This window comes from Camelus ferus, chromosome 31 (assembly GCF_009834535.1).
Source record: "Camelus ferus isolate YT-003-E chromosome 31, BCGSAC_Cfer_1.0, whole genome shotgun sequence".
Classification (NCBI taxonomy): Eukaryota; Metazoa; Chordata; class Mammalia; order Artiodactyla; family Camelidae; genus Camelus; species Camelus ferus.
The window spans coordinates 13,613,649-13,638,484 of record NC_045726.1 but is presented as its reverse complement, the minus strand read 5'-3'; the positions used below and the strand labels follow the sequence as shown (position 1 = coordinate 13,638,484).

General features: G+C 45.3%; 1 protein-coding gene and 1 pseudogene across 9 annotated transcripts in view; one reads left to right on the top strand and one right to left on the bottom strand.

The window, feature by feature from the left end:
• The window catches only part of PEBP4 (phosphatidylethanolamine binding protein 4), a 228,156-nt gene that overhangs the window by 75,556 nt on the left and 127,764 nt on the right, over window positions 1-24,836 (bottom strand). For all 9 annotated transcript variants that reach the window (XM_032471080.1, XM_032471083.1, XM_032471084.1 and 6 more), the window contains one exon: window positions 15,395-15,493. In XM_032471080.1, the coding sequence (XP_032326971.1) occupies window positions 15,395-15,493 (99 nt within the window). The remainder of the gene's footprint in view (window positions 1-15,394; window positions 15,494-24,836) is intronic.
• On the top strand, window positions 17,256-17,814 carry LOC102504232 (annotated as a pseudogene).

Genomic DNA, 24,836 nt, shown 5'->3' with positions numbered 1-24,836 from the left:
ATGACGATTCAGGTTTACTCCCTGGAATTGGAGCCAGACGCGGGCAGGTTGAGTGTCCTGCCCAAGGCGGGGCTGCAGAGGGCAGCAGACGAGCTTCTTGAAGCCAATGTGCAGAACTCCCAGATCCTGTGGGAGAGTGCCAACTGCTTGTTTAACTTTCAGGACCTCGGAGCAGTCCAGAATTTGGAGTCTGCATTCAGAGGTGAACACATGTCTCCCCTTCCTTGGACTTCTCATCCCTGCCTGCTCCCGTTCTACCTGGCCTTCAAAGCCCCCACCCCGGCTGCCCCCTCACTGCCCACTCCCTTTGAGCTGCGGTAGCTCTTCTTGCTACTCAGTTCAGTACTTGCTGGTGGGTGTTCTTTAGTTTTAAAGTCTTCCCTCTCCCCACCAAATGATGGCAACCTCCCTGTGTGCAGGTACTTTGTCCTAATGTCGCCTACACCTCCCCCAGAGCCTAGCGCAGCAGGTACGGGTGAAAACCTGTATGATGTGATATTTCTTTGGAGAGTCTTTGTGAGGCCATAGCTGTGCTGGGGAAGAGATGTCCCCTTCCTCACCCCAGAAAGGAGGCCTGTCACAGGGGGAGGACTGGGGGAGACATGCCAAATCCACACAAATCATCTCATCAGCCCTGTGAGGTGTGTGGTGTTTTTTGCTTTTTATAGATTGGGGCTCATGGAGGTGGGTCACTGTTTCAGAATCACAGGGCAGCCACATGGACCCAGGTCCACCCCACGGCCATCTTCCTGCTTCCGCCACTGCATCACACTGCCTCCTGTAGCAGAGGGCTCTCCGGGAGGCACCTGTTTCTGACATGCCGTAGACGCAGGGACCGGAAACAGCACTGGGAGAGTCAGGGGTGGAGGCAGGTGCTAATCTCAGCTACCTGGAGGCCAGTTCCCAAGGAGGCTGAGGTTTCTTTGGGGGACGGCTGCATTTCTCAGGGAACAGATAGAACGTGAGCTTGCTCCCTGGGAAACAGTTTTGCAAAAGCACATGCAGACATGCACCCACACGCGTGCACGCACGCACGCACGCACATGTGCACACACATGCACACACCCAGAGCTACCACAGCACGGCTCCCCAGCCACACCAGCCCTCCCCCCATCAAACCCCGCTCTCCCTCCTACCCTATATGTGCAATCTTGTGAAAACTCCACCACTCTTAAGGTTAATAAGGCTCATTTGCTTAAGATAGCACCTGTTTCTATGGTGACTCCTGCCACCCAGAATCTGTTCATCAACTGAGACAAGAAAACAGTGACTTCCACCCTCTTTGAAAGGAAAAAGCTAATTCTTAGCCCAGGGCTTGACAGGTCAGCAGCCCAAGGAGATCCGGGCGCTGTCCTGCCACCCAATTTAAGTCCCTCCTGCCGTACCCCACCCCCCACACCCCAGCAGAGCCCCAGATGCTTCCCGAGCGCTCTGGACTGTGGTTTCCTCCTCTTCATCTCTCTGGGAAGCAACAGAGCCCAATGCAGGGAAGGGGTTCGCTCCCTCCTGCCCCTCAGCCTCTGATCTCCCCATACTAAGCCCACGGTGTCTTTCTGGGCCAAGGCTGGCCTGAGAGCACTGGGAAGCACCGCAGTCTTCCTCCCCATCCCGCTGCCCCCACTCAAGGCCTGTCGCTCACTCCGGCATGCCTGGATTCCTGCAGCCGCCCCCAGCACGCCTCCTGCCATGGGGCTGTCCTCCTCCAGGAGCTGCAGCAGGCTGCTGGCTGCCTCTCCCAAACGGGAGCTGTTCAAGCCCCACCCTGCCCACTGGCCCACTCTGGTCCCCTAAGGTCTGTGACTGAGGTTTGCAACACCAACCTGACTCTAGTCCCAACCTCTGGTCGGTTGTAAATCGCTAGGGAAGTAGCTTGTAGGCAGGTGTTCCTAACAATGAAGTTCCCATGAGTGATTTATCTTTTAAAATAAATGGGAGCAGCTCCCACATTCTCCCTCTAATGATGCCACTCTCTGGTGCTCCGAAGCGCTTTGTTGACCGGGAGAGCAAGTGCACAGTGAATTGTGAGGAATTTGGAGCTTGTTTTATGTGCTCGGAGGCCCAGGGGAGTATGTTGTGCATAGAATAACATTTTGGCAGAAAGAAAGGTTAATAAGCACTGCTGATGAGAGGATCGAGAATGGAATCATAGACTCTCCGTGCTGGTTCTTATCGACCATCAAACTGTCTCATTCTGCAGGTGAGGAAACAGAGATCCACAGAGGAGCAGAGCCCGGGGCAGTGTCTCCCAGCCAGCAAGTGACCGAGACACTGTTCTTCCGGGTCCCGGTCTCAAATTCTCTCCAAAGGATCGCCCATTCTCCTGCTAAATAGAACAGACTCCTCCCAGCCTCCACGGCCCTCCACAGCCCCTCTGCCTCACTGCCTCTCTTTTCTCTCCTCCTAGTGTGATGCTCTGCTCCAGACAGGCTGGTATCAGGCTCACTTAACAAAAGCCCAGCAGCTGAGAGCTGGAGGAAGTAGCCTAGAGAACATCACACCTAAGCTCTTGCCCAGTCCCTGGCAGACAGCTTCTTCTTGAACATCTCCAGAGACAATTCACTCACCCCCCAACTCAGCCCCATGGCTATAAATTCCTCTGCTGTATCCCAAAGACAGCCTTTCCCTCTGAGCATCTCTCCTGACGTCCAGACTCATTTCAATCTCCTACTTGAAATCTCCACTCGCAGATCTAAGGAGCATCTCAGAATTATCATGTTGAGGGCAGAACTTTAGGTTTCTGCCCTCGCACTCCAACCCGCCCACCTCCAGCATTCCCCACCTAAGTGAAGGCACTGCCCTTCGCTCAGGCCCCAAATCTAAGAGCTGTCCCTGGACTACCCTTCATCCTCCACACCTAGTCCATTGGTAAGTCCTATTAGCTCCTAATGTCAATAGAGACCCAAAGCTGTCCTTCCCATGTCCGTTGCTCTTGCCTTGGTGCAAGCCACACTTATCCCTCCCAAAGGAGCAAAGGGCATCTTGTGGCCACCTTGCTATCAACCTATGCAGCAGTCACAGTGATCATTTAAAAACACAAAGCAGTTTTCATCCTCTTGTTTAAAGTCCTCCCATAGCCCATGTGCCAAACTCCCTGCCCAGGCCTTCGACACAAGGGCTCACAACCTTGTGAATCCCAGAGCCATCCATCCAGCTTCCTTCCTCACTCCCTCCCTTCCTTTTAATTGTGGTAAGAACACTTACCATGAGATCTACCTTCTTAACAAGTTTTTAAGTGTACAGTACAGTATTGATGTTGTATGGGAGATCCCTAGAAATTCATCATCTTGCATAACTGAAACTTCATAGCCACTAAATGACAACTCCCCATCTCCCTCTCTCACCACCCAGGTGCACATTTGCCTCACCTGGGGATCTTCAATAAAATGATGCCTGCTCCACTCCCAGAGGCTCCCAGGTGATTCTAACGGGCGAGCAGACAGGACCAAGAGCCTCGGTGACTCCCAGCCTCCTGGTCACCCTGGCTGAGCTCATCTCCCATCCGTTCCGTCCGTTTCCCCTTGGTCACTCTGCTCCAGCTACACCGGCCTTCCTGCTGTTCCCTCTGCCTAGCTGCCCTTTCCTCACTTGTTCACCTGGTGGGTTCTACTCTGCTCCAAGCTCACCTCGTCTCTAGAGGCTTCCCCCTTGCCCACCTTCCCTTCTCCCATGGTTCTTGGTACTTCTTCCTAACCCTCTCCATTCTATACTAGAGTCCTTTTTATTAAAATTAGTTTCTTTCACTTTTGTTGTGGGGGGTAATTAGGTTTATTTATTTTTTTATTTAATGGAGGTACTGGGGATTGAACCCAGGACCTCGTGCATGCTAGGCAGACACTCTGCCACTGAGCTGTACTCTCCCCTTGTACTGTAGTCATTGATTTACCTCTCTGCTCCCCTCACCAGACAGGGAGCTCCTTGTTGGAAGGACCTGACTTTATAAATGCTTAATCTGCAGCGTTTGAATGAAACCTATTGCCTAAGATGTGCTGAACACATGCTGAATGAATGAATGAAGGAATAAATGAATGAACAGAGGTGGTCTAACTGATGCAGAAATGGGGACTTATAATTGTCAATGATCTAAAAGCCTCTACTTCTATTGACGGAGCTAAGATTATATTAACTTTCTTAACTCCTGCATTATGGTTTGATATTCTATTCTTAGTTTAAAATTAGCTTAAAAATTAACAAAAACTCCTCTGATCTTTTCCCTTCATGAACTCCTGCTATGCCAAATCTTCCCCATTCTGTGCTTCTGCAATTGATTTGGAACCTAAATATAGAACTTTAGATTAATCTCTATTAAGTTTAATTTTTTTTCACTGCAGGCCCATCCTTCCAAACGTGCCAAAATTAACCGTTTTGTGTCATCCCTCATATTAGCAGTTCCTTGAAACTTTGGGTGCCCTACAAATTCGGTGAGTAGGCTATCTATAAAGATATTGAACAAAGTGGAGCCTGTGACAGAATCCCGTGGTAGGGCCCTCGAGGTTGATGCTAATTTATTCATCAGCACTCTTTGGAATGCTTTGTTAACAAGACACAAAGCCACCTAACACAATGGTCACTGAAGCCGTATTTCTCTCCCTTGCCATGACTGACCTGGTCTAAAAGCCTTGGTCAGTCAAGCTGTACTGTGCCTACTCAGTGCTTTCTCCTGGTCCACCGGACCAGCACATCATCAACAAAGAAAACTCAGTGGTCAGGTATGACTTGATTTTAGTGAGCCTATGCAGACTCCCAGTGTTCAGGCTCTCCTCTCTCCTCTGGTCTCTGCAGACACCCCCAACGGTGCCCCTGAGGGAACTCAGGATGGGAAAGAACAGGATACTGGCCCTAGATAACTTAGGTGCGTATCAAAGGAATGATTCAATAAGCCCAGTCTTTTGCACCTTTTCATATATAGAAAAGCACTAAATTCCTTAACTTGTAATATCTGGTTTTCTTTAATTAGAAGTAATTTTTTGATGTCCCAACTACCTGGTCTTTGTTGCAAAAACTCATATATATCCTGGCTCCTCCCTTGCTTCTTTGGAGCAGTCTCTTAAAGTAATCTGAGAGGCTGACTCCTGGGCTCGAGTCCTCAGAAAGTCTGCTGAATGCAACATAACTCTCAACTTTGAGGTTGTGCATATTTTTTTCAGTCGATATAATTCATCTAAAGACCTTAACTCCTGTAAGTCAACTAAGTGTTTGCAGATTACAGAAAGGCTTCCTAGGGAGAAGGGCCAGAGCAAGTAATGGTCCACACAGGCCTGAGACACACAGAAGGTCTGAAACACCACATGTAGCTCAGCAGGAGCACTTCAGGGGCTGGTGGGGCCGGCAGGGCCAGAGCCCCAAAGGCCTTTAATGATACACTGACCAGAAAGGACTCCATCCTGAGATACTGAGGACTCACTGAAGGGCTTCAACTAGGGAAGTAACATTATCGTAGTTCAACTTTGGAAAAATCGCCCTATGAAGGAAAGATAGATATTTTTGTAGGCGATGAGATTATAGGAGGTGAATCAGTTAGAAGACTTCTGCAATAACCATCTAGAGAGAGGTGGTAAGGGACTTAATTAACTCAGCCATCTTGGCTTTTAATTTTATGTTTATGATTCTTCTTTCTACCCCATTCAAATGTCTGAGCTTTCAGTTATTCTGTTCTCTTCCTAGAATGCAGTCTCTTAAATCCTTTGACTTCCAGGCCTGCTCATAATTCAAACCCCAGCACAACTCCTGTCTCCACTGTGAATTCATCACAATGTGATATCACCCCATTTAGCCATTAATCCACCTGCCCAGCCACTATCCATCCACCCACCCATCCATCCATCCATCCCTACCTTCCTTCCTTCCTTCATTCTTTTATCCATACACTCCTTCCTGCATTCATTTGTTGATTCATTCAACATTGACTGAGGGCCTTCTATGTTCTGGGCACTGTGCTAAGGGTTCAGGATATAAGCCACAATTCTGCCCTCCAGGTGCTCATGGGCTAATAGAGAAAAGAGACTTATAAATATAACAACAAATCCATGTGACTAGGGCAATAACTAAGGTTTGACTGAGTGTTGTAGGAGCACAGGGTGGGACTGACTAACTCAGTCTGGGGGCGTGGGAGTGAGTCTTCAGCAGAGGTGACATTTGAGCTGAGTGTTGAAGGAGGAGTAGCTGCCTCACTGTAAAGGCAAGAGTGATCTGAACTCTCACAGCTGTCTGAGCCTAAAGAGCCCAGTTCGAATTGATGCTATGCACCATGAGTTCTACTCTCTGTTTTCTATATGTCAGCCCTATCTTTCCAACTGGGAAGCAGAAGAAACATTTTTAAAATTCACGTAACATTTATTCACCAAATTTTCTATCTATCTATCATAAGTCTGTCTTGTATCATTTTTTTAATAGCCACAGAGCTGAACACAGTGCAGGTTAAACAGCTGGTCCCAACACCTTCCTGTGAAGTCCTATGCCACATGTAAAAAATGTGGCTTTTTCCCTTAAGGGTTTTTTAAGTGGTAACCATGTGTGCAGCTCATTCTCCTGCCAGGCCCCGTCCTACCTATTGAGAGTGACATATGCTCCTTACCACCAAAGGCATGACTTTCTGAGCTTCCTAGGGAAGATTTAGGGTGATAGTAGATGGAAGGTGTAGAGAACCAGCAATTGGTAGGACCTACTAAGTGCCAGGAGCTGGGGACTTTACGCATTTTATCTCATTGTGTCCTCATAACATTCCTGCGAGCTCGATGCTAGTGTCCTGTTTTACAGTTGAGGGAACAGACTCGGGGGGTGAATAATTTGCTCACAGTAAGTCGGAGAACCTACCTCCAGGGTGCATGCTATGAGGCCCAGGGTCAGGGCCGCAGGACGAGGGAGGCAGGTGTGGTCAAGAATGGAAGTTAAGGGAGAGGGCCAGGAACCTCAAAATGCACCATTCATACCAGCACCGCTGCCTTTTGGCAGCCACACCTGGCCCTGACATCAGCTGTCGTGGGGGCCAGGCCTGGCTGGTGGGGATGGAATCTACCGAAACTCTGGAGAAGTAATACGGTGTCATGATTTTGCCTGCAGGCTCTGGGTTCAAATCCCAGTCACTCAGCAGCCATGAGATTTTGGACAATCGCTCAACCCTTCTAGGCCTTAATTTTCTTGTCTAGACTACCTTCCTCTTCAGGGTTTTGTGAGGATGAAATGAGAAATTTGTGAAAGCACAGTGCCTAGCATGACAAAATAAGTGTGCAAATGTTTTGCCTTCTTTTTTTCTTCCTCTTCCCTTTCCTCTTTCTCCTTCCTTTTATTCTTCCTCCTTTAATTATTACTGTTGTTGTTAATATGTTATAAGGATATAAGCTATAAAAAGAGTGTCTCCTAAATATGCTCATCAACAGATGAATGGATAAAGAAGATGTAGTATATATACACAATGGAATATTACTCAGCCATAAAAAGAAGGAAATAATGCCATTTGCAGCAATGTGGGTGGACTTAAAGATTATCATACTAAGTGAAGTAAGTAAGGCAAAGACAAATATCATATAATATCACTTATATGTAGAATCTAAAAAATGATGCAAATGAACTTATTTACAAAATAGAAATAGACTTACAGATGTAGAAATCAAACTTAGGGTTACAAGGTGGGAAAGAGGCAGGGAGGGATAAATTAGGAATTTGGGATTGACAGATACATACCACTATATATAAAATAGATAAGCAACAAGGACCTACTGTATAGCACAGGGAACTATATTCAATATCTTGTAATAACTTAAAATGGAAAAAAATCTAAAAGAGAATATGTGTGTGTGTGTGTGTTTGTTTATAAAAAAAACTGAATCACTTTGCTGTACACCTGAAACATTGTAAATCAACTATACTTCAATAAAAACTGTCTCTAGCCAGGAGGGGAAATATGGCAGGTGGAAACATTATAGAGCTAAAGGGTACATCTTACAGGTCATCTGCACTACCTTCTGGGCCACTGGTGAGTAAGTACCTTGAGTGATTAGTACTTCCTCCTCTGTGGAGTACATGCTTAGTCCTTACGCAGTTCAAATTCTTAGAAAGTTCTTTCTTTAACAGAGCCAAAATTGACTTCCATGTAAATTTCACTCACTGGCTCTAATTCTCCCCAGATCCACACCAGGATCTCCCCTGTTTTCCAATTTGATTTCTTCAAATTTTAAAGGAAATCGTAAGACTCTTGAAAGTCAGCTCTCATGGCTTCCCTTGGTTGTTCCAGCAGTCTAAACATCCCTGCTCGCCTGCTGTGGCTCCTATGGAGCCTCACTCTTCTGGTCGCTCTGCCTGTGCTGCTCACTATCTTTCTTACAATAGCGTGGCCAGAACAGAAGACATTACTCCAGGTGCAGTATAAACCACAAGCACCAACAGACCCTTCCTGGGTTCAGGGAAGAATCAGTATTTCGAACACGAAGCCACCAGCCCCCTTTGTCTCTGGCTCAGCACATGTACTCTGGGTGGGGGACTGAGACTCAGTGGATGGTGATGAACCCAGGTTCCTTATGTCAGGGCTGTTGGGGTTTGGACTGTTGGTCTCAATCTTAGCCGGTCTACAGCTTTGCCCACTAAGGGAAGCCAGGGTGCCACCCTCTGTCCCTGTCAGGGCTGAGTTCAGAGTTAGGTGAGCAAGACTGTGCTGTTCCCTTTGGGGCATCTATGGCTGTGTGTGTGAGTGAGGGGTGTGTGTGTGTGTGTGTGTGTGTGTGTGTGTGTGAGAGAGAGAGAGAGAGAGAGAGAGAAACAGAAAGAAAGGGAGAGAGAGAGGGAGAGAGTTTTCTGCCTGATCCAGGAATTCTCCTGGATGGCAGAACTGGTTTCCATAACGACTTTCTGATATAAACATATTTGATAAAAATAAGTTAACAGCGGAGCACAGATTCTCAGAGTGGAGAGAAAGGGAGAGAGAGAGAGAGAGAGAAAGAGAGAGAGAGAAAGAGCGCTCTTCGAAGAACAGCATTTCCCTTTTTTTTTTTTCACCTGGTCAGTCTCTCTATACATGCTTTCCATAAACCACCTAAAAAGCTTTGTTCCCCGAATTCCTGTATATCCTGGCCCCCGTCCTGCCTGTGCACATTAGATTCATATTCTGTCTCTCTCCCCCTCCCTTTCTCCTTAGTTACCTGAAGCACTACAGTATGTATGGGATAATATGATAAATTTCATTTCCAATTCACTGCATTATCCCTTGAATATTTTAATGACTCATTGAATGGAGTAAAAAAAGCCATTTCAAATGAACAATTATGCTGCATTAGTCTAAGGGCTGATTATATTTAAACACTGCTCACATGGATAACAGGACACAGCGACCTCGGCATCCGAGAGCTAATTTGGCTCTTATCTCCAAATAATTTTACACCGCAAATTACCATGAAAACCTGAAGGGCTTTAAAAACATTCATCAAAAGATAATATTCCACTTTGTAGCAACACTTTATTTAAATTATTTTGAATGGGAGTGAAGGCATTTCTGTGGTGGGACAATGACAGCCAAGTGGGGCCAGTGAGCGATAAGGAAACAGTGAGGGGTGCTGGCTTGTGTTAAAAATAAAAGCGGGAAAAATGTTGGGGATGAAGCGGAGCCCTGACCGAGGGAAGCACCCCGTAGGCCTGGCTGGCACTTCCGGCCCAGCCCAGTGGGAGGGCTGTGGTCTGATGACTCCAGGGGCCCCTGGTCTGGTCCAGGGGGTTGCAGAGCAATTCCCAGAGGCTGAATGATGGGGCAGACCCCCTCTTCCCCAACTACTCCCTCCACCAAAGTAAGTCTGGGTCAGGTCAGGCCAGGTCCTCCAAGCTGGGCCTGGATCCATCTGGACTTGCAAGGCCAAACCATTTACCACAGGGTTTGTGTGTGTGGCAGGGGCATTGCCTAGAATTCTTACTTTGCAAAACATGAGTCAACAGCCTAAGGGAAATTCACTAAATCCTAAGTGGCTGCTGTGGTCAGATCTCAAAGTTGGGGGTGGTAGGGGAGAGTCACACTGACTGATGACCCAATATTCAGTTCTGTGTCAAGAGCCTTAATCTCATGGAACACTGGGAAATAGATATTATTATCACGCCTATTTTAAAGATGAAGAAACTGAGGCTCAGAGACTCCCATCGAGAAGTGGCAGAGCCTGGAGCCTCCCCTGGTTCATTTGACCCAAAAGTGCAGGCTCTTTCCATTTCCTTCAGGGTGGCCACTTACAAATCTGGTTTATAACCAGAGCCCCTCTGCACTGGCCCCATCACCAAATGCTCTTTAGGGCTCCTAGATCCAAACCTACATGCTCTTTGGGAGCATAAGTCATGGCTTGCAGGTGTTTATTATTTAACATGGACCCTCACAGGGCAGGGGCAAGCATACACAGACACATGTACAAACAGCAGCAGTAAAACTAAAAATACAGGTCTCAATAAAGAAATTAATTAATTAATCCTCTTTCCTTGGCTTGACCTCTTCTTCTGAGCTTGTGGTCCTGATAAAGCTTGTCTATTCTTCCTCTGTTTATTAGCATTAGCTTGCTTCTGAGCATATAAAAAATCAGATTATATAATCATATTATATATTTAAATTTTTACAGGATCTGCGGCTCGATTGATTAGGAACGAGGATAAATTTGCCGCTTTATATAGCGTGTTTCTCTAGGGAGCCTTCTCCTCTTTGCATATGTAATTTCCCTTTCCCTGTCTCAATCCTGAAGAGTAAAGATTTGTGTCAGTTTTGCAGACAAGAAGCCACAATTTCAGAGAGGTCAAGTAACTTGCCTGAGATCTCGCCATAGTGGGACGAATAATTCAAACAAGAGAGTCATGACACGTGCTAACCACATAACTAGAAAGCAAGGGGCTATGATCCCAGCCCTGTTTATTGGGTTTCCCATTTATCTTATTCACCAAACACACTTAGAGGTCTTTTAAAAAACACCTCTTATTACGGAAAAATCCAACCCTATAGAAAAGTAGACAGAATAATGAACCCTTAAGGCCCTTTTAATTCAGCCCAGAATTGCTTGCACTTACAGCTGCCAAAGGTTGAGGGCACTGAATGAAAGGGAAACACGAACTTGCCGTTTCCTTTTCTTTCTTAAGACAAAAAAGATATTCAGGACAAATTTTAGAATCATTGACGGTTTCTAGGAAGATTTTCTTTTTTGGAAGCAAAAAGGTACTCTTGTCTCCTTAATTGTTCTTAGCGTTCTTTGTCACCAATCATGATACTCTTTGTGGAAAGTATTAATATACCATCTTCCTGTGTTCAATATTCCCATTAATAACAGAAAGTCTCATGAAAATATCTGCATGAAAAGCCCCAAGCACTAATTTCAGAGACAAATAGAAGATGAAAGCACCACTAAGCGTTTCTTCTGAAATGAATGATGCAAATTAATTGATATCTTAATTAGGCTTTAGCATGAAGATTATTAATTAGATGGAATCTGAACTGAAAACAGCTTAAGAGGAAAAGCTGAGGATGTGGCACTGGCGGGGAGAAAAGATGTAATGTGTCAATGTTCTGTTCGAAATCTCTTTTGCTTAATGAGAGATTTTTCAAAGAAGGGGCCAAGAAGGACAGCATGCTTCGTGTATCAGTCCCTGCCTGCCCTGCCCTGGTCAATTTTGGGGACTAAAGATTAGTGCTGTCCTTAGAGTGAACAGGAACCCACGGGTAGAGGGAGTTCTGACCCGAGCCAGCCCCTGGTGCCCTTGTTATCCCACCCTCGCACTGCAGCCTCCTTCCTCTGCCTCACTAGAGTAGAAGCCCTTGGAGGGCAGGGACGCCGCCTGTTCTGTCACCACAGTGCTGGTGTGGTGCCTGACTTGGAGCAATTGTGATAGCATCACAGTGAACAGTTATACAGAGCTTACTGTGTGTTCTGGGTCCTGTTCTCAGCACTTCACATAACTCGTTTAAGCATCATAACGCCAGTGTGAGGTACGGACTATTGGTATCCCCACTTTACAGGCGAGCAAATTGAGGCACAGGTTGAGCAACTTGCCCTTCAAAAATCACAAAGCTGATACTGATTCAGATTTAAACCACAGCAGTCTGGCTCTGGATTCCTCACCCTGAAGCACTGCCATAGCAAGTAATGGTCAATCCATACTTGTTGAATTAAATGAACAAAGATACCATGAATGCCTGGTCCCTCCTGATGGACTTCCCTCTAGTTCCTAGTTTTTATTTAAGGACCAGAGCTTTATCCTACCCTATCCTAGGCCCCATCAGCTTCTCTTTAGGGGTAAGGCTGCAGGTGTTTTACGTATTCCTACTGAGGGGGCCCCCACGGCCATGGCACAGCCCACCACCCCAGTTCAGCCTGAGTCCCTAATAACATGGCCAGCCCAGGTTCCACCAAGTCCGCCTCTGTGGCCATTGGGAATTGCAGGGTCACTGTCATTCTATATCTGTGGTGGCTTTATGGCATGCCTTACTGCTAAGGCCACTTACTGCGGAGGGTTATGGTAATACGTAGGGTTTACTTTTATAGGGTTCAAGATACTTATAAGGTGTATTTTATTTACCAAGATGGCATTCCCTAGGGAGGGTCCCTGAAAGGCTCTACTCATAAAAGGTAACCAGAACTAGAGCCCAGGGATGACAGGGGAACCGCAGAAATTAAGTTCCCCATTTTACAGAGAGGGCACTGTGGCTTGCCCCTTGCCACAGTGGAGCTGATCGGAGTGATGTGGTATGAACCCAGACCACATGGGATGGCAGGAAGGGTGTGCGGTTTGGAGTTGTGGCCTGGTTCGAAGACCCACCTCTCCAACCGGCCAGCTGAGAGACCGCATCATTCAATCTTTCCAGGCTTTGTCTCCTCATCTGTAAAATGGGGACAATGCCCAGTTCACAAAGTGATTGCGAGGATCATAAGGAAGCTCTTCACTTGCAAGCTGCTCCACAAATGAGTGATATTAACAATAATCAAGGCATTCTAATACCAAATTCAGCTCTTTCGGCTGCTAAACCCTTCTTGGATGTGTGTTGAACTCAGGTGCTGTGTTCTCTCCAGACTGACCCAAGTGGTACCCGGGAATCTGCATCTTAACAAGCTTGCCAGCTGAGCCGAACGTGCTCTCACGTTGGAGACCGACTCAGTAGCCGATAACGCCAACACAAAGGAAGTGCTTCTGGGTTTGCTCAGAGCCCTCTCTTCCTTTGGCCGAGGTCCGCAGCCTGAGACCTCAACAGGCCTGGTTTTTACACTGGCTGTGCAGCTGGCGGGATGCGGGGGCCGGCGGGCGGGATGCAGGGGCCGGCGGGCAGGCTGAGTGGATACAGCTGAGGAGAGCTGCTGCTTCCTGCTGGACCCCTGCATCAGGGCAAGTGGGTGAAAATGTGACTGAAACCCAAGCTTCCTCCGGCCTGAGCGGGAAGGCCAAGGGCCGCACCCGGGCAGGTGGCCCTGGTAAGCTGTGCGGCTTAGTGGGCTTGCTGGACAGCTGCCACCTGTCACCTGCCACCTGCCACATGCTCTACTTTTAAGCTGGGCTGCTGAGGCTGAGCCCATGTTTGCACCACCAGGTTCATGCGAGGGAACTGTCCTGAGTGTATATAGGGGGTGGGGAGTGGGCAGGGGAGAATTTAGGCTTGGAAAAGAGGCAGCCTCATGGCCCCGAGGCCCCCTCCATTCTGCAATGATTCCATCCACAACAGCTTTTAAATCTGGCCTCAGAATTGCCCTTGTAGAGCCCTCTTACAGGCAGCCCCGTGCTTGGGGGTTGGACTGTAAATACGCCGACCAGAGCAACACTCTTTTCTTGAGGGCTTCCCCCCATCGTGGCGGCTCAGTTAAGTTTGGGGCCAGACCCAGCATGGGCTCCCCTCCCCGCCCTGATGGTAGGAATCCCCCCAGCTGTTCTCTTTTGCATGTTTCTGGTGTTCCCAAGGCTTCGCAGCAGGCCGAGGGGAGCAGCTGGCCAGGGAAGGGTGGAGCCCTGCCCCTGCTTCCTCCCACCCCTCCCTGCTGCGGCCTGGCTCAGGCTCTGCCCCAGAACCCGCTGCTGTTAAAGTCTCCCTGGAGGAAGCCCCTTTCAAGGCCATAGCCGGGGCTGCCTCTGAGAACAGGCTATCCCTCTGAGCATCCTGTGAAGGGCCTGTGGTCACTGGGCAGGGGTTGGTTGCCAGGGTAACTCCCCCGCCACGTCCACATTCCAGCCTTGCCCAGGAGAGTCAAGCGCTAGTTCCGACTGATACCCCTTCCTCTGCCCCACAGCCCTTGAAGGGAAAACGCGGTTCCTTCTATTGTGGTATCCCCTGTGTTTTGCAAAGCGCTCTCAGTATGCTCTCGCTGGATTCCCACACAAAAACCACATAGAAGAGGTAACATGGTTCCCACCTTACAGATAAAGACGAAACGCCAAGAGGAATTCTATGACTTGATGGAGATCATTGAGTTGGGAACCAGCCAGGCCTAGATCCAAACTTAATCTTCCTAGGTCTGGATTCCCACTATCTTACGGGGTTGGGGCTTTTGCACACACGATACAAAGGCCATTCTCAGGCTTTCTAGGCACAGGTGCATGGATGCCTGACGACGCTATTGTGGATTTTCCCAAAGTGCACTGTCATGTGCCCGTGAACAAAAGATTTAATAGTCAAGTGAGATCAGAAAACAGATGCCTGTTACATAATGCATACTAGGATGTTGCAAGCCCTAAATAGCCCTTCAGTGAGGAATGGGATTAATACAGTTTAACCCAGAGTCTCCAAAACTTGTCTGGCAATAGAGCCTTTTTGTTTTTTGTTCTTTCACCTAATGCCCATTAACAAGCCACCAGAGTTGTGTTCCTCAGACCTACTCTGGAAAGGGTGAGCCAGGCTCCTTCGTAATTACAGTTGCTGACAAAGGGACAAAGACGGTGGTGGGGGGGCCACTTGTTTCTGTACCAAGAGGAGATCAGCACGCTTCCTCCATGCCTCGAGGCCAGTCAGGAGATACTGCAAGAGTCCCCCGGCCAGTCCTACGACCTGAACTACACAGAATCACCTGGTCCCCACAAAACCCAGGCCCCTGGTGTGCTGGAGCCAAATGCTATATTTTCAGAAAATTGATTCAGTCGTTAAATCACTGTAACTTGAAATTGACCATGGTGGGAGTGTTTACCTTATAGAAATCAGCAAACACTACAGATCTGGGTTCTCTCCCTGCTTATCCTGAGAATCTTATTTACCTGTGCATCACTGATCCTGGGATGTTTTCTGAAATTATTAGAAAACGTAGGCGAGGCTGTGACAACAGGGACCGAGGGTGACCTGACACAGGAGTCTTAGCTCATCAGAGCCCTCCTAGCTCATCAGAGCCCCAACTCTCCTGAATGCAAGCTGGGAACCACACAGAACAATAAACTTCCAGACGCAATCCCCAATGAGTCAGAAAGTGCCTCCTGGCCTGCTTACCTTGATATCTGTCACCAGCCAGTGTCTCCAGAATCGAGCTTTGGGAGAAGACCTGCTGGGGGCATCTGGGTCCACCATCACCAGGATGTAGGTTGCACCCTGTAACACATTCACCAGAAAGAAATGTAACATCATGGTGACAACTGGGGTAGGAAATCTAAAAGGTGCAGACTTTCTTTTATGTCAATTCCAGCTGAGAGTGGCTGACCAACGCTTACAGCTTCCTACTCGGTTCATCCTTGTTCTTATGACATTCCTCTTGTGTCACATGTTTATTCTCAGAGAAACAAAGTCTATTAAGTAGGCAGCTGAACAGCTTGGCTTTCCCCTTATGAAGAAGAATAAATCAAACAAGCACATTTACCAAGCACAAGGAAGTCCCTAACATCTTGACAGGTGCTGCGGAGGAAACGAACCTAAAACAGGGCTTCTGCTCTCATGACGCTCACAGTGTACTTGGAGCAACTTGTCCATTAATTCAGCAAATACAGGAGAGCTTACTCTGTGTTGGGAAGTATACCAATTGCCAGGAATGCTAGGATTCATTCATCCCTTTGACAGCATTTACTGAACATCTACAATGTGCCAGAAACTATTCGAGGTGCTAGAATCCAACAGAGAACAAGATAATGTGACCCATACTTTTAGGAAGCTTCTAGTCTAGGTAAGAGACACAGGTTAAAAAAAAAAAACAAAACCCTATCAACAACAGCAACAACAAAAACTAAGGAAATGCTAACTTCTGATTAGCGGTATCATTAAAATAATACAGGGTGGGGCTGGAGGGAGTCAGCATTAGGAGAAGGGGGAACAACTACTACAAGGGCCTTCAGGTGGGAACAAGTTGGGGTCTGAGGACAGGAACGCCCCGTGGACACAGCAAGGTTGGAGGGGTAGGTGGGGATCCCACCACAGAAGGCTTTGCAGGCCTGGGTGAGGAGTGGGGTTTTACTTTAAGTGCAGTGCAGAACCTGCTGGAGGGCTTTTTTAAGCCAGGAGAGTGAAGTGCTCTGATTTATGTTGTTAAAAGATTGTCTTCCTGGCTGGGTGGAGAGTGAATGGTCAGCAGGAGGCGAGAGAGGAGCCAGGAGGCCAATCAGAAGGCCACTGCCATAGTAAAGGGAAGAATGCTGGCACTTTGGACTAGAATGGTGGCTATGGGGATAGAAACCAGTAGATGAACTGGGGAAGTATTTTTAGGTAGAATCGGTGGGATTTGCTGAAGGAAAATAGGGCAGGAAAGAGAAAGGGTGACTCCTGGGTTTTTGGCTAGAGCAACTGGGTGAATGGTGCCACCTAATGCCATGGAGAAGACTTGGAGAGGACAATCTTTGAAGGGGGATACTGAGAGTTCCATTTTAGACATGTTATGTTTGAAATGCCTCTTCAAGACAATCAAGTATATAGGCCACAGTCTGGAGTTTGGCAGAGAGATCAGGACAGGATATATAAATTTTGGAGTCACTGACTCCAAGGACCACAGATGGCCCTTAAATCTACAGAATAATGAGATTATTCATGGAGAGATTAGACATGGGGGAGAAAAGCAGTCTCGTGAGCAAACTCTAGAATGTGGTAATGTTGGGAGGAGAGGAGGATCTCGCAAAGGAGACTGTGAAGCCAGAGAGGTAGGGGATCCCCCTGAAGGATAGGTATCATGAAAGCCGAGACAGAAAGTGTTTCGAGGAGGAGGAAGTGATCAGCTATGTCAAATGCTGCTGATGGGTAGAGCAAGACGAGGACACAGATGTGACAATGTGATCTGACAGCCTGGAGATCCCTGTTATCTTGGCAAGACCAGTTTCAGTGGAGAAGAAAGGACTGATGTTTGACTGGAATAGGTGGCAATGAGGTGGGAGACGAGGAACTAAAGACAGTTATTAAAGATGATAAAGAAGAAAAGTTAGCATGAGGGACAGCTGGACGCAGAGTAGTAGTTATTAGACGGGAAGGAAGTCAAGAGATTTATTTATTTACTTATTTTTTTAAGAGATGGCTGTTCCGGGGACTGTATCTAGATGCATTCAGAATGGTCCAGCGTTTGACATACCGTCATTGGCTGTCCTACAATACAGCCTCTAACAAAACTAGGCTGTCCCGAACTCCTGGTAATAGAATTATTTACCTTTATACCAAGAAAGTTGGGAAAGTACCCAAATCCGCATGTGGCGTGTGCCCAGGCCGACTTCGAGGAGTTCGCGCTGTGAGACCTAAAGTTCTATGAGACTGTCTAAAACAAAAAAACATGTCAGCCGGGCTTACGGTGGTTTCACGTGTGCTAAATGTGTCCGTGACAGGATCAAGTGTGTTTTCCTTATTGAGGAGCAGAAAATCGTTGTGAAAGTATTGAAAGCACAAGCACGGAGTCAAAAAGCTAAATAAAAAAAAAAAAAATGAAGCTTTTTTGAGCAATAAAAAAAGTGAAAAAGCAAAGAAATAAAAAAAATTAAAAAAAAGAGAGATGGATGACAGTCAAGCACATCTGCAGGCTGATGGAAGTGATCCAGTAGACAAGGAGGTGCAGATGTCAGAGAGAAGAAAGGGGATCGTTGCAAAAGCCAAGACTCTGGGGAGGTGGGAGGGGACAGGATCCAGAGCAAGTGGGGGGTGGCCTATGGTAGGTGCCGGGGACACAGGTTCAGATGCAGGGGCGTTAAAAGGTGTGGTGGTGAGGAATGAGAAAATTGTATTCTGATGACTCCCATTTTCTCAATGAATTAGGGGCAAGGTCATCAGCAGAAGAATGATTAAAGGAAGTCTGGGGACAGAGAAGGTGTGAAATAGTCATTTTGGGAAGGGAGAAATTGAGTATACCACAGGTATGTGGTAAGGTTTCTGGGTAATACATTCCGTAGTTGTGTGCTTTTTAACTGTCCAGGTGCAGACGTGGACTCAGGGGCAGCTGGGTTTAACCTGGCTAGGGACAGACTGGCGAGTATAATGGAAGAGAAGGGAGTGAGAGAGTAAGAGTGAGAAAGAAAATAGAGGAGGGTTCCAAGCTTCCTCTTGCTCTGCAGGGAGAGACAGACGCAGACATGCTGCAGGACAGTACGGGAAGTGCCTGAGTAGCGGAGCATTTACCAGGTCCTAAGAGGGCACAGAGGAGGGAGCCTAACCTCTCTGCTTCAGGAATATAGGAAGGCTTCACTGAATTGTCTTTTGAGCTTGATCTTGAGGGATGAGCAGGTAAGGGGTCAGGAAAAGGACTCTGTAAGCAAAGGGCAAGGTCTGTGAAAAGGCTTGGGGGAGCTTGGGGAAGGGTAGGAATCTTGATGTGCTGGGACATAGGGCGTCTAGAAAGGAATGGTGGGCGATGGAGCTAAAGGGTAATTGGGACCCAATAATAGAAAACCTTACATGCCCTAAATTGTTTAGATTTGTTTTGCAACAGGACCCACTGAAATTGTTTGAACAGATGACTGACATGATTAAATGTGTGTCTGGGAAAGGCACATGGCGAGGAAGAATCAAAGACTAAAAGCTGAGCAGAAAAAAGAAAAAAAAAGACAACTGGGATACTCTGAAGAGAGATCACAAGGGCTTGAAAATTCAAGTAGTAGTAATAAAGATAGAAAGGAGAGGCATTTGTACATAGAATCAACAGCATGAAGTGACTGGACAGGTGAGGGAGAGGGAGAGGTCCAGGAGGACTCTGAGAGTCTGCCTTGGGCAACTAGGTGGATAATGGTACCATGAATATTACGAGTAGAAAATCTGGGAGACAGTGAGTTTGGTGTTGCAACCTATAGGCAGAGAGGTACCTTGAACGGAGCTATGAGGCTGGAGCTCTCTCAAGATTTGGCATGTGGGTAGGGGGCGTGGGGTGAATGAGACTGCTGGGGAGAACTTACAGAGTGAGGACAGAACAGTTAGGGTGGACCACAGGAACTGAGCGGGGTGGGAGAGGAGAGACTGAGGGCAAGTTAGGAGGAGAACCAGGGAGCAGAGTGTCGTGGACACCAAGTCAAAAAAGAGAAATAAGGAAGGAGTAGGGATGGGATCAGCGTGACAGAGCCATCAAGGGAGAGGACCACAAAGCAGCGTTGGCTTTGACAACTGGGGGAATCACTGGCAACTTTCCAGAGATGTGTAGGTTACAGACAAAAATACTGTTTGTTGAATGTTAAAATCCAAAAGAAGCAGTGAACCACCTATTAGACGCCATAGGAAATTAAATTAGACAATTTGAAGACAAAGCCCAGGGGAATCTCCAAGAACTCAGAAGAAAAAGATAAAGAGATGAAAATAATAGAGGGCAGTAGGACTGTATCCTAATGAGCCTGTGTATGTGTGAGGGGGTGTGTGGATCCCAGTGGAATCCCAGAGAAAAAAACCATCTGATACACCCAAGAGTTGGTTCTAGCCAGAGTAACAAGAAAATAAAAAGAAACAAAGTGTAAATACTGTAAAAGAATGAAAAAGCCCATCTACACTCTGTCTCTTAATCGTTTTACAAATGATGTAAATACAATGAAAAATCCAAAAGAATTGGCCAGAGACTAGACTAATATTCAGTAAAGTGAGTTGTTATAAAAAGTACACAAAATCAGTATTTTCCTACAGACTAATAGTAGTCAGAAAATACACTTTTAAAATCCCACTTACAATTGTAATAAAAATGTACAATATCTAGGAATAAACTGGATGAAAAATCCAACACTTATACAAAGAAACAAAAACATTACTGATGTACATAAAACTAAAACTTGAATCCAGGGAGTAAGACATACTATGCTTTTACATTAAAATAAAATTGGCAAATACATCAATAATCCTTTAATTAATCAGTCAATTTAACACAATTCCTATTAAAATCCTTAATAGATTTTTTGGGAACTTCATGGAATGATTCTAAAACTCAGAATAAAGCAAGAGAAAAAGAGGAGGAGGAGGAAGAAGAATGAGCGAAGGCAATATTGATCGAAAAGGATGAAATGGGGGGATGGCATTGATTTTGTAGATATTAAAATACATTATTTAGTTAAATAATTAGAGCAATGTGGTGTTGATTAAGGAATAAACAAGGAAGTAAAACAGAAAATCTAGAGAGAAACTCACATTTTTAATATAGGTGTATTTAATATGTGAGCGAGTTATCATTAAATGCATGATATTTAATATATGATAAAGTTATTTCAAACCAGTGGGAAAGAATAGGTTATTTTGTAAGTGCTATAGAGACAATTGGCTCACCATACGGAAAAAAAAAAGGACTTCACTCTCTATTTCTTTCATACACCAAAAAACTTCCAGATTTAAATGTGAAAAATAATAAAGAAAAACTTTAAAAACTGATTTAATAAAATGATAGTAAATTCATACAGTGGAACACTCTATTGAGTTAGTTCTTGATATTTTAATATGGGAAAATATCCCTGATATACTAATAAGCAAAATAAGCAAGTTGCAGAATATTGTGTTTGATATCACCTAAAATGTGCAGGAAAACTTTATATATCTAACTATATATAGACATATATGGCGTATGGATAGAAAATGTCTGGAAAAGTACACATCAAACTGTTAATGGTAAATGGCATGAAGGAAAAGATTGATATATTTCAGTAGATATAATTTTGAAACTTTTATATGACAAAAAAGTGAAATAGAATTCAAAGCTAGAAGAACATATTTATAACATCTAAGATAAAGAGTTAATCTCCTTAATATATAAAGTACTTTTTAAATCAATAAGAAAAAGGAGTAGGAAGCCAATGGAGAAATAAATGACACGAACAGGCAATTCATAAAATAAGAAATACAAATCATCAACAAACATGTAAACACCTGCTTAATTTCACTAGTAATCAAAGATATGCAAATTATAAAATAAAATCCCATTTTTGCCTATAAAATTGACATACCTGCTTTTTATGTTTATGCCCAGGGTTTTCAAGGTATGTGGAAACACCGGGTATGTTACAAAATCTTATGTAACAAACAATTTCACTGACTATGTTACCAGAAGAGAAGACCAGAAACATCCAGCATACACTTATACACCCCTCCATGGAAAGAAGACTAAGAAATTGGAACTGATGTGCTGACTGATTATTTCTAAGTGATGGGATAATTATGAACTATTTTCTTCTTTGTGCTTTTCTGCGTTTTCCAAAGTTTCTGCAATAAAACGCTTTTATACTTAGGAAAAAAAAAAGAGGTGTACTTAAAACAAAATGCCACTATAAGAAATCTCAGAACCTTCATTTTTCTCCTGGTTAAACGATGTCCATGGGACTCCTAGATGGCAGCCTTCTCTTCCTTCCCACCCTTTGTCCTCCCCTCCCAGGACCCACCTGCAGTTCTCCCATACTGGTGTCTGCTTCTTTACTAGATGAAGCAGGAGATTGCTCATTGTGGGCGAGCCCCTGTTGCATGGCTGTGAGGCGGTTACATCCTGAGGTTTAACCTAGATCCCCTCCAGCCTAAGCTACCCCATAGCAGACCTCTTTAAAAACTCAGCAGCAAAGAGGACTTCTGTGGCGACGGTCTTGCACCTCTTCTCTCAGTGCAGTCTTCTGGAGCTAGTTCCCAGCCCTTTCAAAGACCCCGATTGCCAACAGAAGCTCTCTAGCAAATATTTTGCAGAGGTGGGGGTAGTGTTCACCAGATAAATTGGGAAACAGATTTTTCAAAGAGCTTGGCCTTAGCTAGACCTCTTGAAGTCTGACCCAGGCCCCTGCCTCCTCTGTGCAGTTCCTTGGAGCAGACAGGCTGGCGTAGGGCGGGGTGAAGGAGATTATTAACAAGTCTCCTGGCATAAGACACTCATGTGTGACCATGGCAGCCCACTCTCTAAACACAGCCAAGAGAGAAGGATGTGTAATCAATACTTTCAACAATGGATTTGTCTCCAGAGAGTTTTATACTTGCCACGTGTCTTCTCATCTGGGACTGAGACCGTTTTCTAGTTCTCTGGAGTACATACAGACCTAGGGATGCAGTAGGTATCCATGCATACTCTGCACTGTGGGCTGGGGACCTTAGCTAAGTCTTTCTCCTCTCTGGCTCATTCCTAGAAAATAAGGGCACTGAGCTAGGTGATCTACTTCCCTTCAGGAAGATTCTAACATCAGTCAGTGGATCCTGAGGTTCTAGATATAATGTGAAAGTAACCCTGCTTATAAGATCCTGCAGTCCCATGTCTGGGTATAGATTCAAAAGAACTGAAATCAAGATCTCCAAGAGATCTCTACATTCCCACGTTCATTGTGGCACTATTCACAATTCCATCATCCAGGCAGGATATGAAAACAAACCTAAATGTCCATCAGTGTGTGAAGGGATAAAAACAATGTGATATATACATACCATGGGATATCATCCAGCCTCAAAAAAAGAAGGAAATCCTGTCATCTGCAACAACATGAATGAGCCCTGAGGACGTTATGCTAAGTGAAATAAGCCAGTCACAGAAGGACACATACTGAACGATTCAATTTATATGAGGTATCTAAATTTGTAGAAGCCGAGAGCAGAACGGTGGTTGCTAGGGGCAGAGGGGAGGGGCATATGGGGAGTTGCTGTTCAAAAGGTATAAAGTTTGAAAGATGCAAGATGAGTAAGTTCTAGAGTGTCACTGTACAACTTTGTGCCTGTAGTTAATAAATAATACTGCATTGTACACCTTAAACTCTGTTAAGAGGGTAGATCTCATGTTCTTACCACACACACAAAATTTTTCTTTAAATAAAAAAAAGTAATCCTGCTTAAAGAAGGCAGGATGGAATCAATGCCTTTGTCAAGCATTTGGCAAATCCCAAACCTTGACAGGATGCTCTGCTGGCGAGGCTGTGGCGAAGCTTCAGATACTGCTGTGGGAATGCAGAATGGGGGTAATCGGCCCTTTGACGCAGCAATCCGATTTCTGTGATTTTTTTCTCCTAAAGATAGCTGCACATTTATGAAATGACTTGTATATAAGAATATTCATTTCAGCCCTGTTTACAACAGCATAAGTTGGAAATAACTCAAGTGTCCGTCAGTTGGGGATTGGTTAATAAACACTGATACACACTTCCAATGGAACACTTTATGGTTGTGAAAAACAATGAAGATCTCTCAGATCTGATCCAAAGAGCTCTCCAAGATAAGTGAGTGAAAAAAGCAAGGTGCAGAGCAGTATATCTAGTACCTTACTTTTACATAAGAAAGAAAAATAAGATATTTCTTCACATTGGTTTGTATTTGCATAAACAAACTCTGGAAGGATTCTTAAAAAAATAACAGAGAGATGTGGGTGGTGGTGGTGCTATGGGTAGCTGGGACAGAGGTGGGATGGAAATCTCTCCTACATGCTTGTTCTTTCATTTCAATTTTTGAGCCATGTGAATATATTACCTGCTAAAAATAAACTGAAATGATAAAATAAAGTGAGCTGTATAGTAATCACATAGTATTATCTTAGAGATGTCAGTCTCTAGTCTCTCTCCATCTGGCTGAGAGGTAAGGAGGGATGGCCCTGTCCCTTGAGGTTGGGAGAGCCCAGGGAATTCCATTTTTGGAGGCCACTCAGGTCAAGGGCCCTGGGCTCTGTAGCGCAGGGCATGAGCGAGGCGCGGGAAGCCATGTCAACAAGCCACAGTCCTTCTACAACACAGAAGGAGAATTAGAGCTCGGCTCATCTAGGTGATGTTTTTGTAAACAGCAATATTGAAGTATAATTTCCACAGCACAGACTTCACCCCTTTGAAGCATACATTTCAATAATTTTTAGTAAATTAACAGAGTTGTGCAACCATCACCATAATCTAAATTTAGAACATTTTCATCACCCCAAAAAGAATCCTTGTGTCATTTGCAATCACTCCCTGTTCCCTCCCCCAGCTTCGGCCAACTCTCCTTTCTGTCTCTATCATCTCGTTTTTACATTACCTGAACATTTCACACAAACGGAATCGTGTAAGATGTGGTTTTTTGTGCCTGGCTTCTTTTATGCAGCATGTTTTGGAGGTTCAACCAGGTAGCACACACCAGCACTTCATCCCTTTTAATTGCCAGATAGGATTCCATTGTATGGATTTCGGTCAGGATTTTGTTTATCCAGTTGATGGACCATTTGGGTTGTTTCTACTTTTTGGCTATCTGGAATCATGCTGATATGAACATTTGCTACAAGCCTTTGTGTGGATAGCTGCTTTCAAGTCTCTTGGAAAAATACCTAGAGTGGAATCGCTAGGTCATAGGATAAATTTATGTTTAATGTTTTTTAAAACCACCAAACTCTTTTTCGAAGTGGTTGCACAATTTTGCAATCCCACCAGCAGTGTGTGAAGGTTCCAATTTCTCCATATCTGTGCCAACACTTGTTACTGTCTGTCTTTCTGATGGTAGCCATGCTAGCAGGTGTAAAGTAGCATCTCACTGAGTTGTTTTTTTTTTTTAACATTTTTTATTTATTTATAATCATTTTACAATCACTGAGTTTTTAATTTACTTTTCC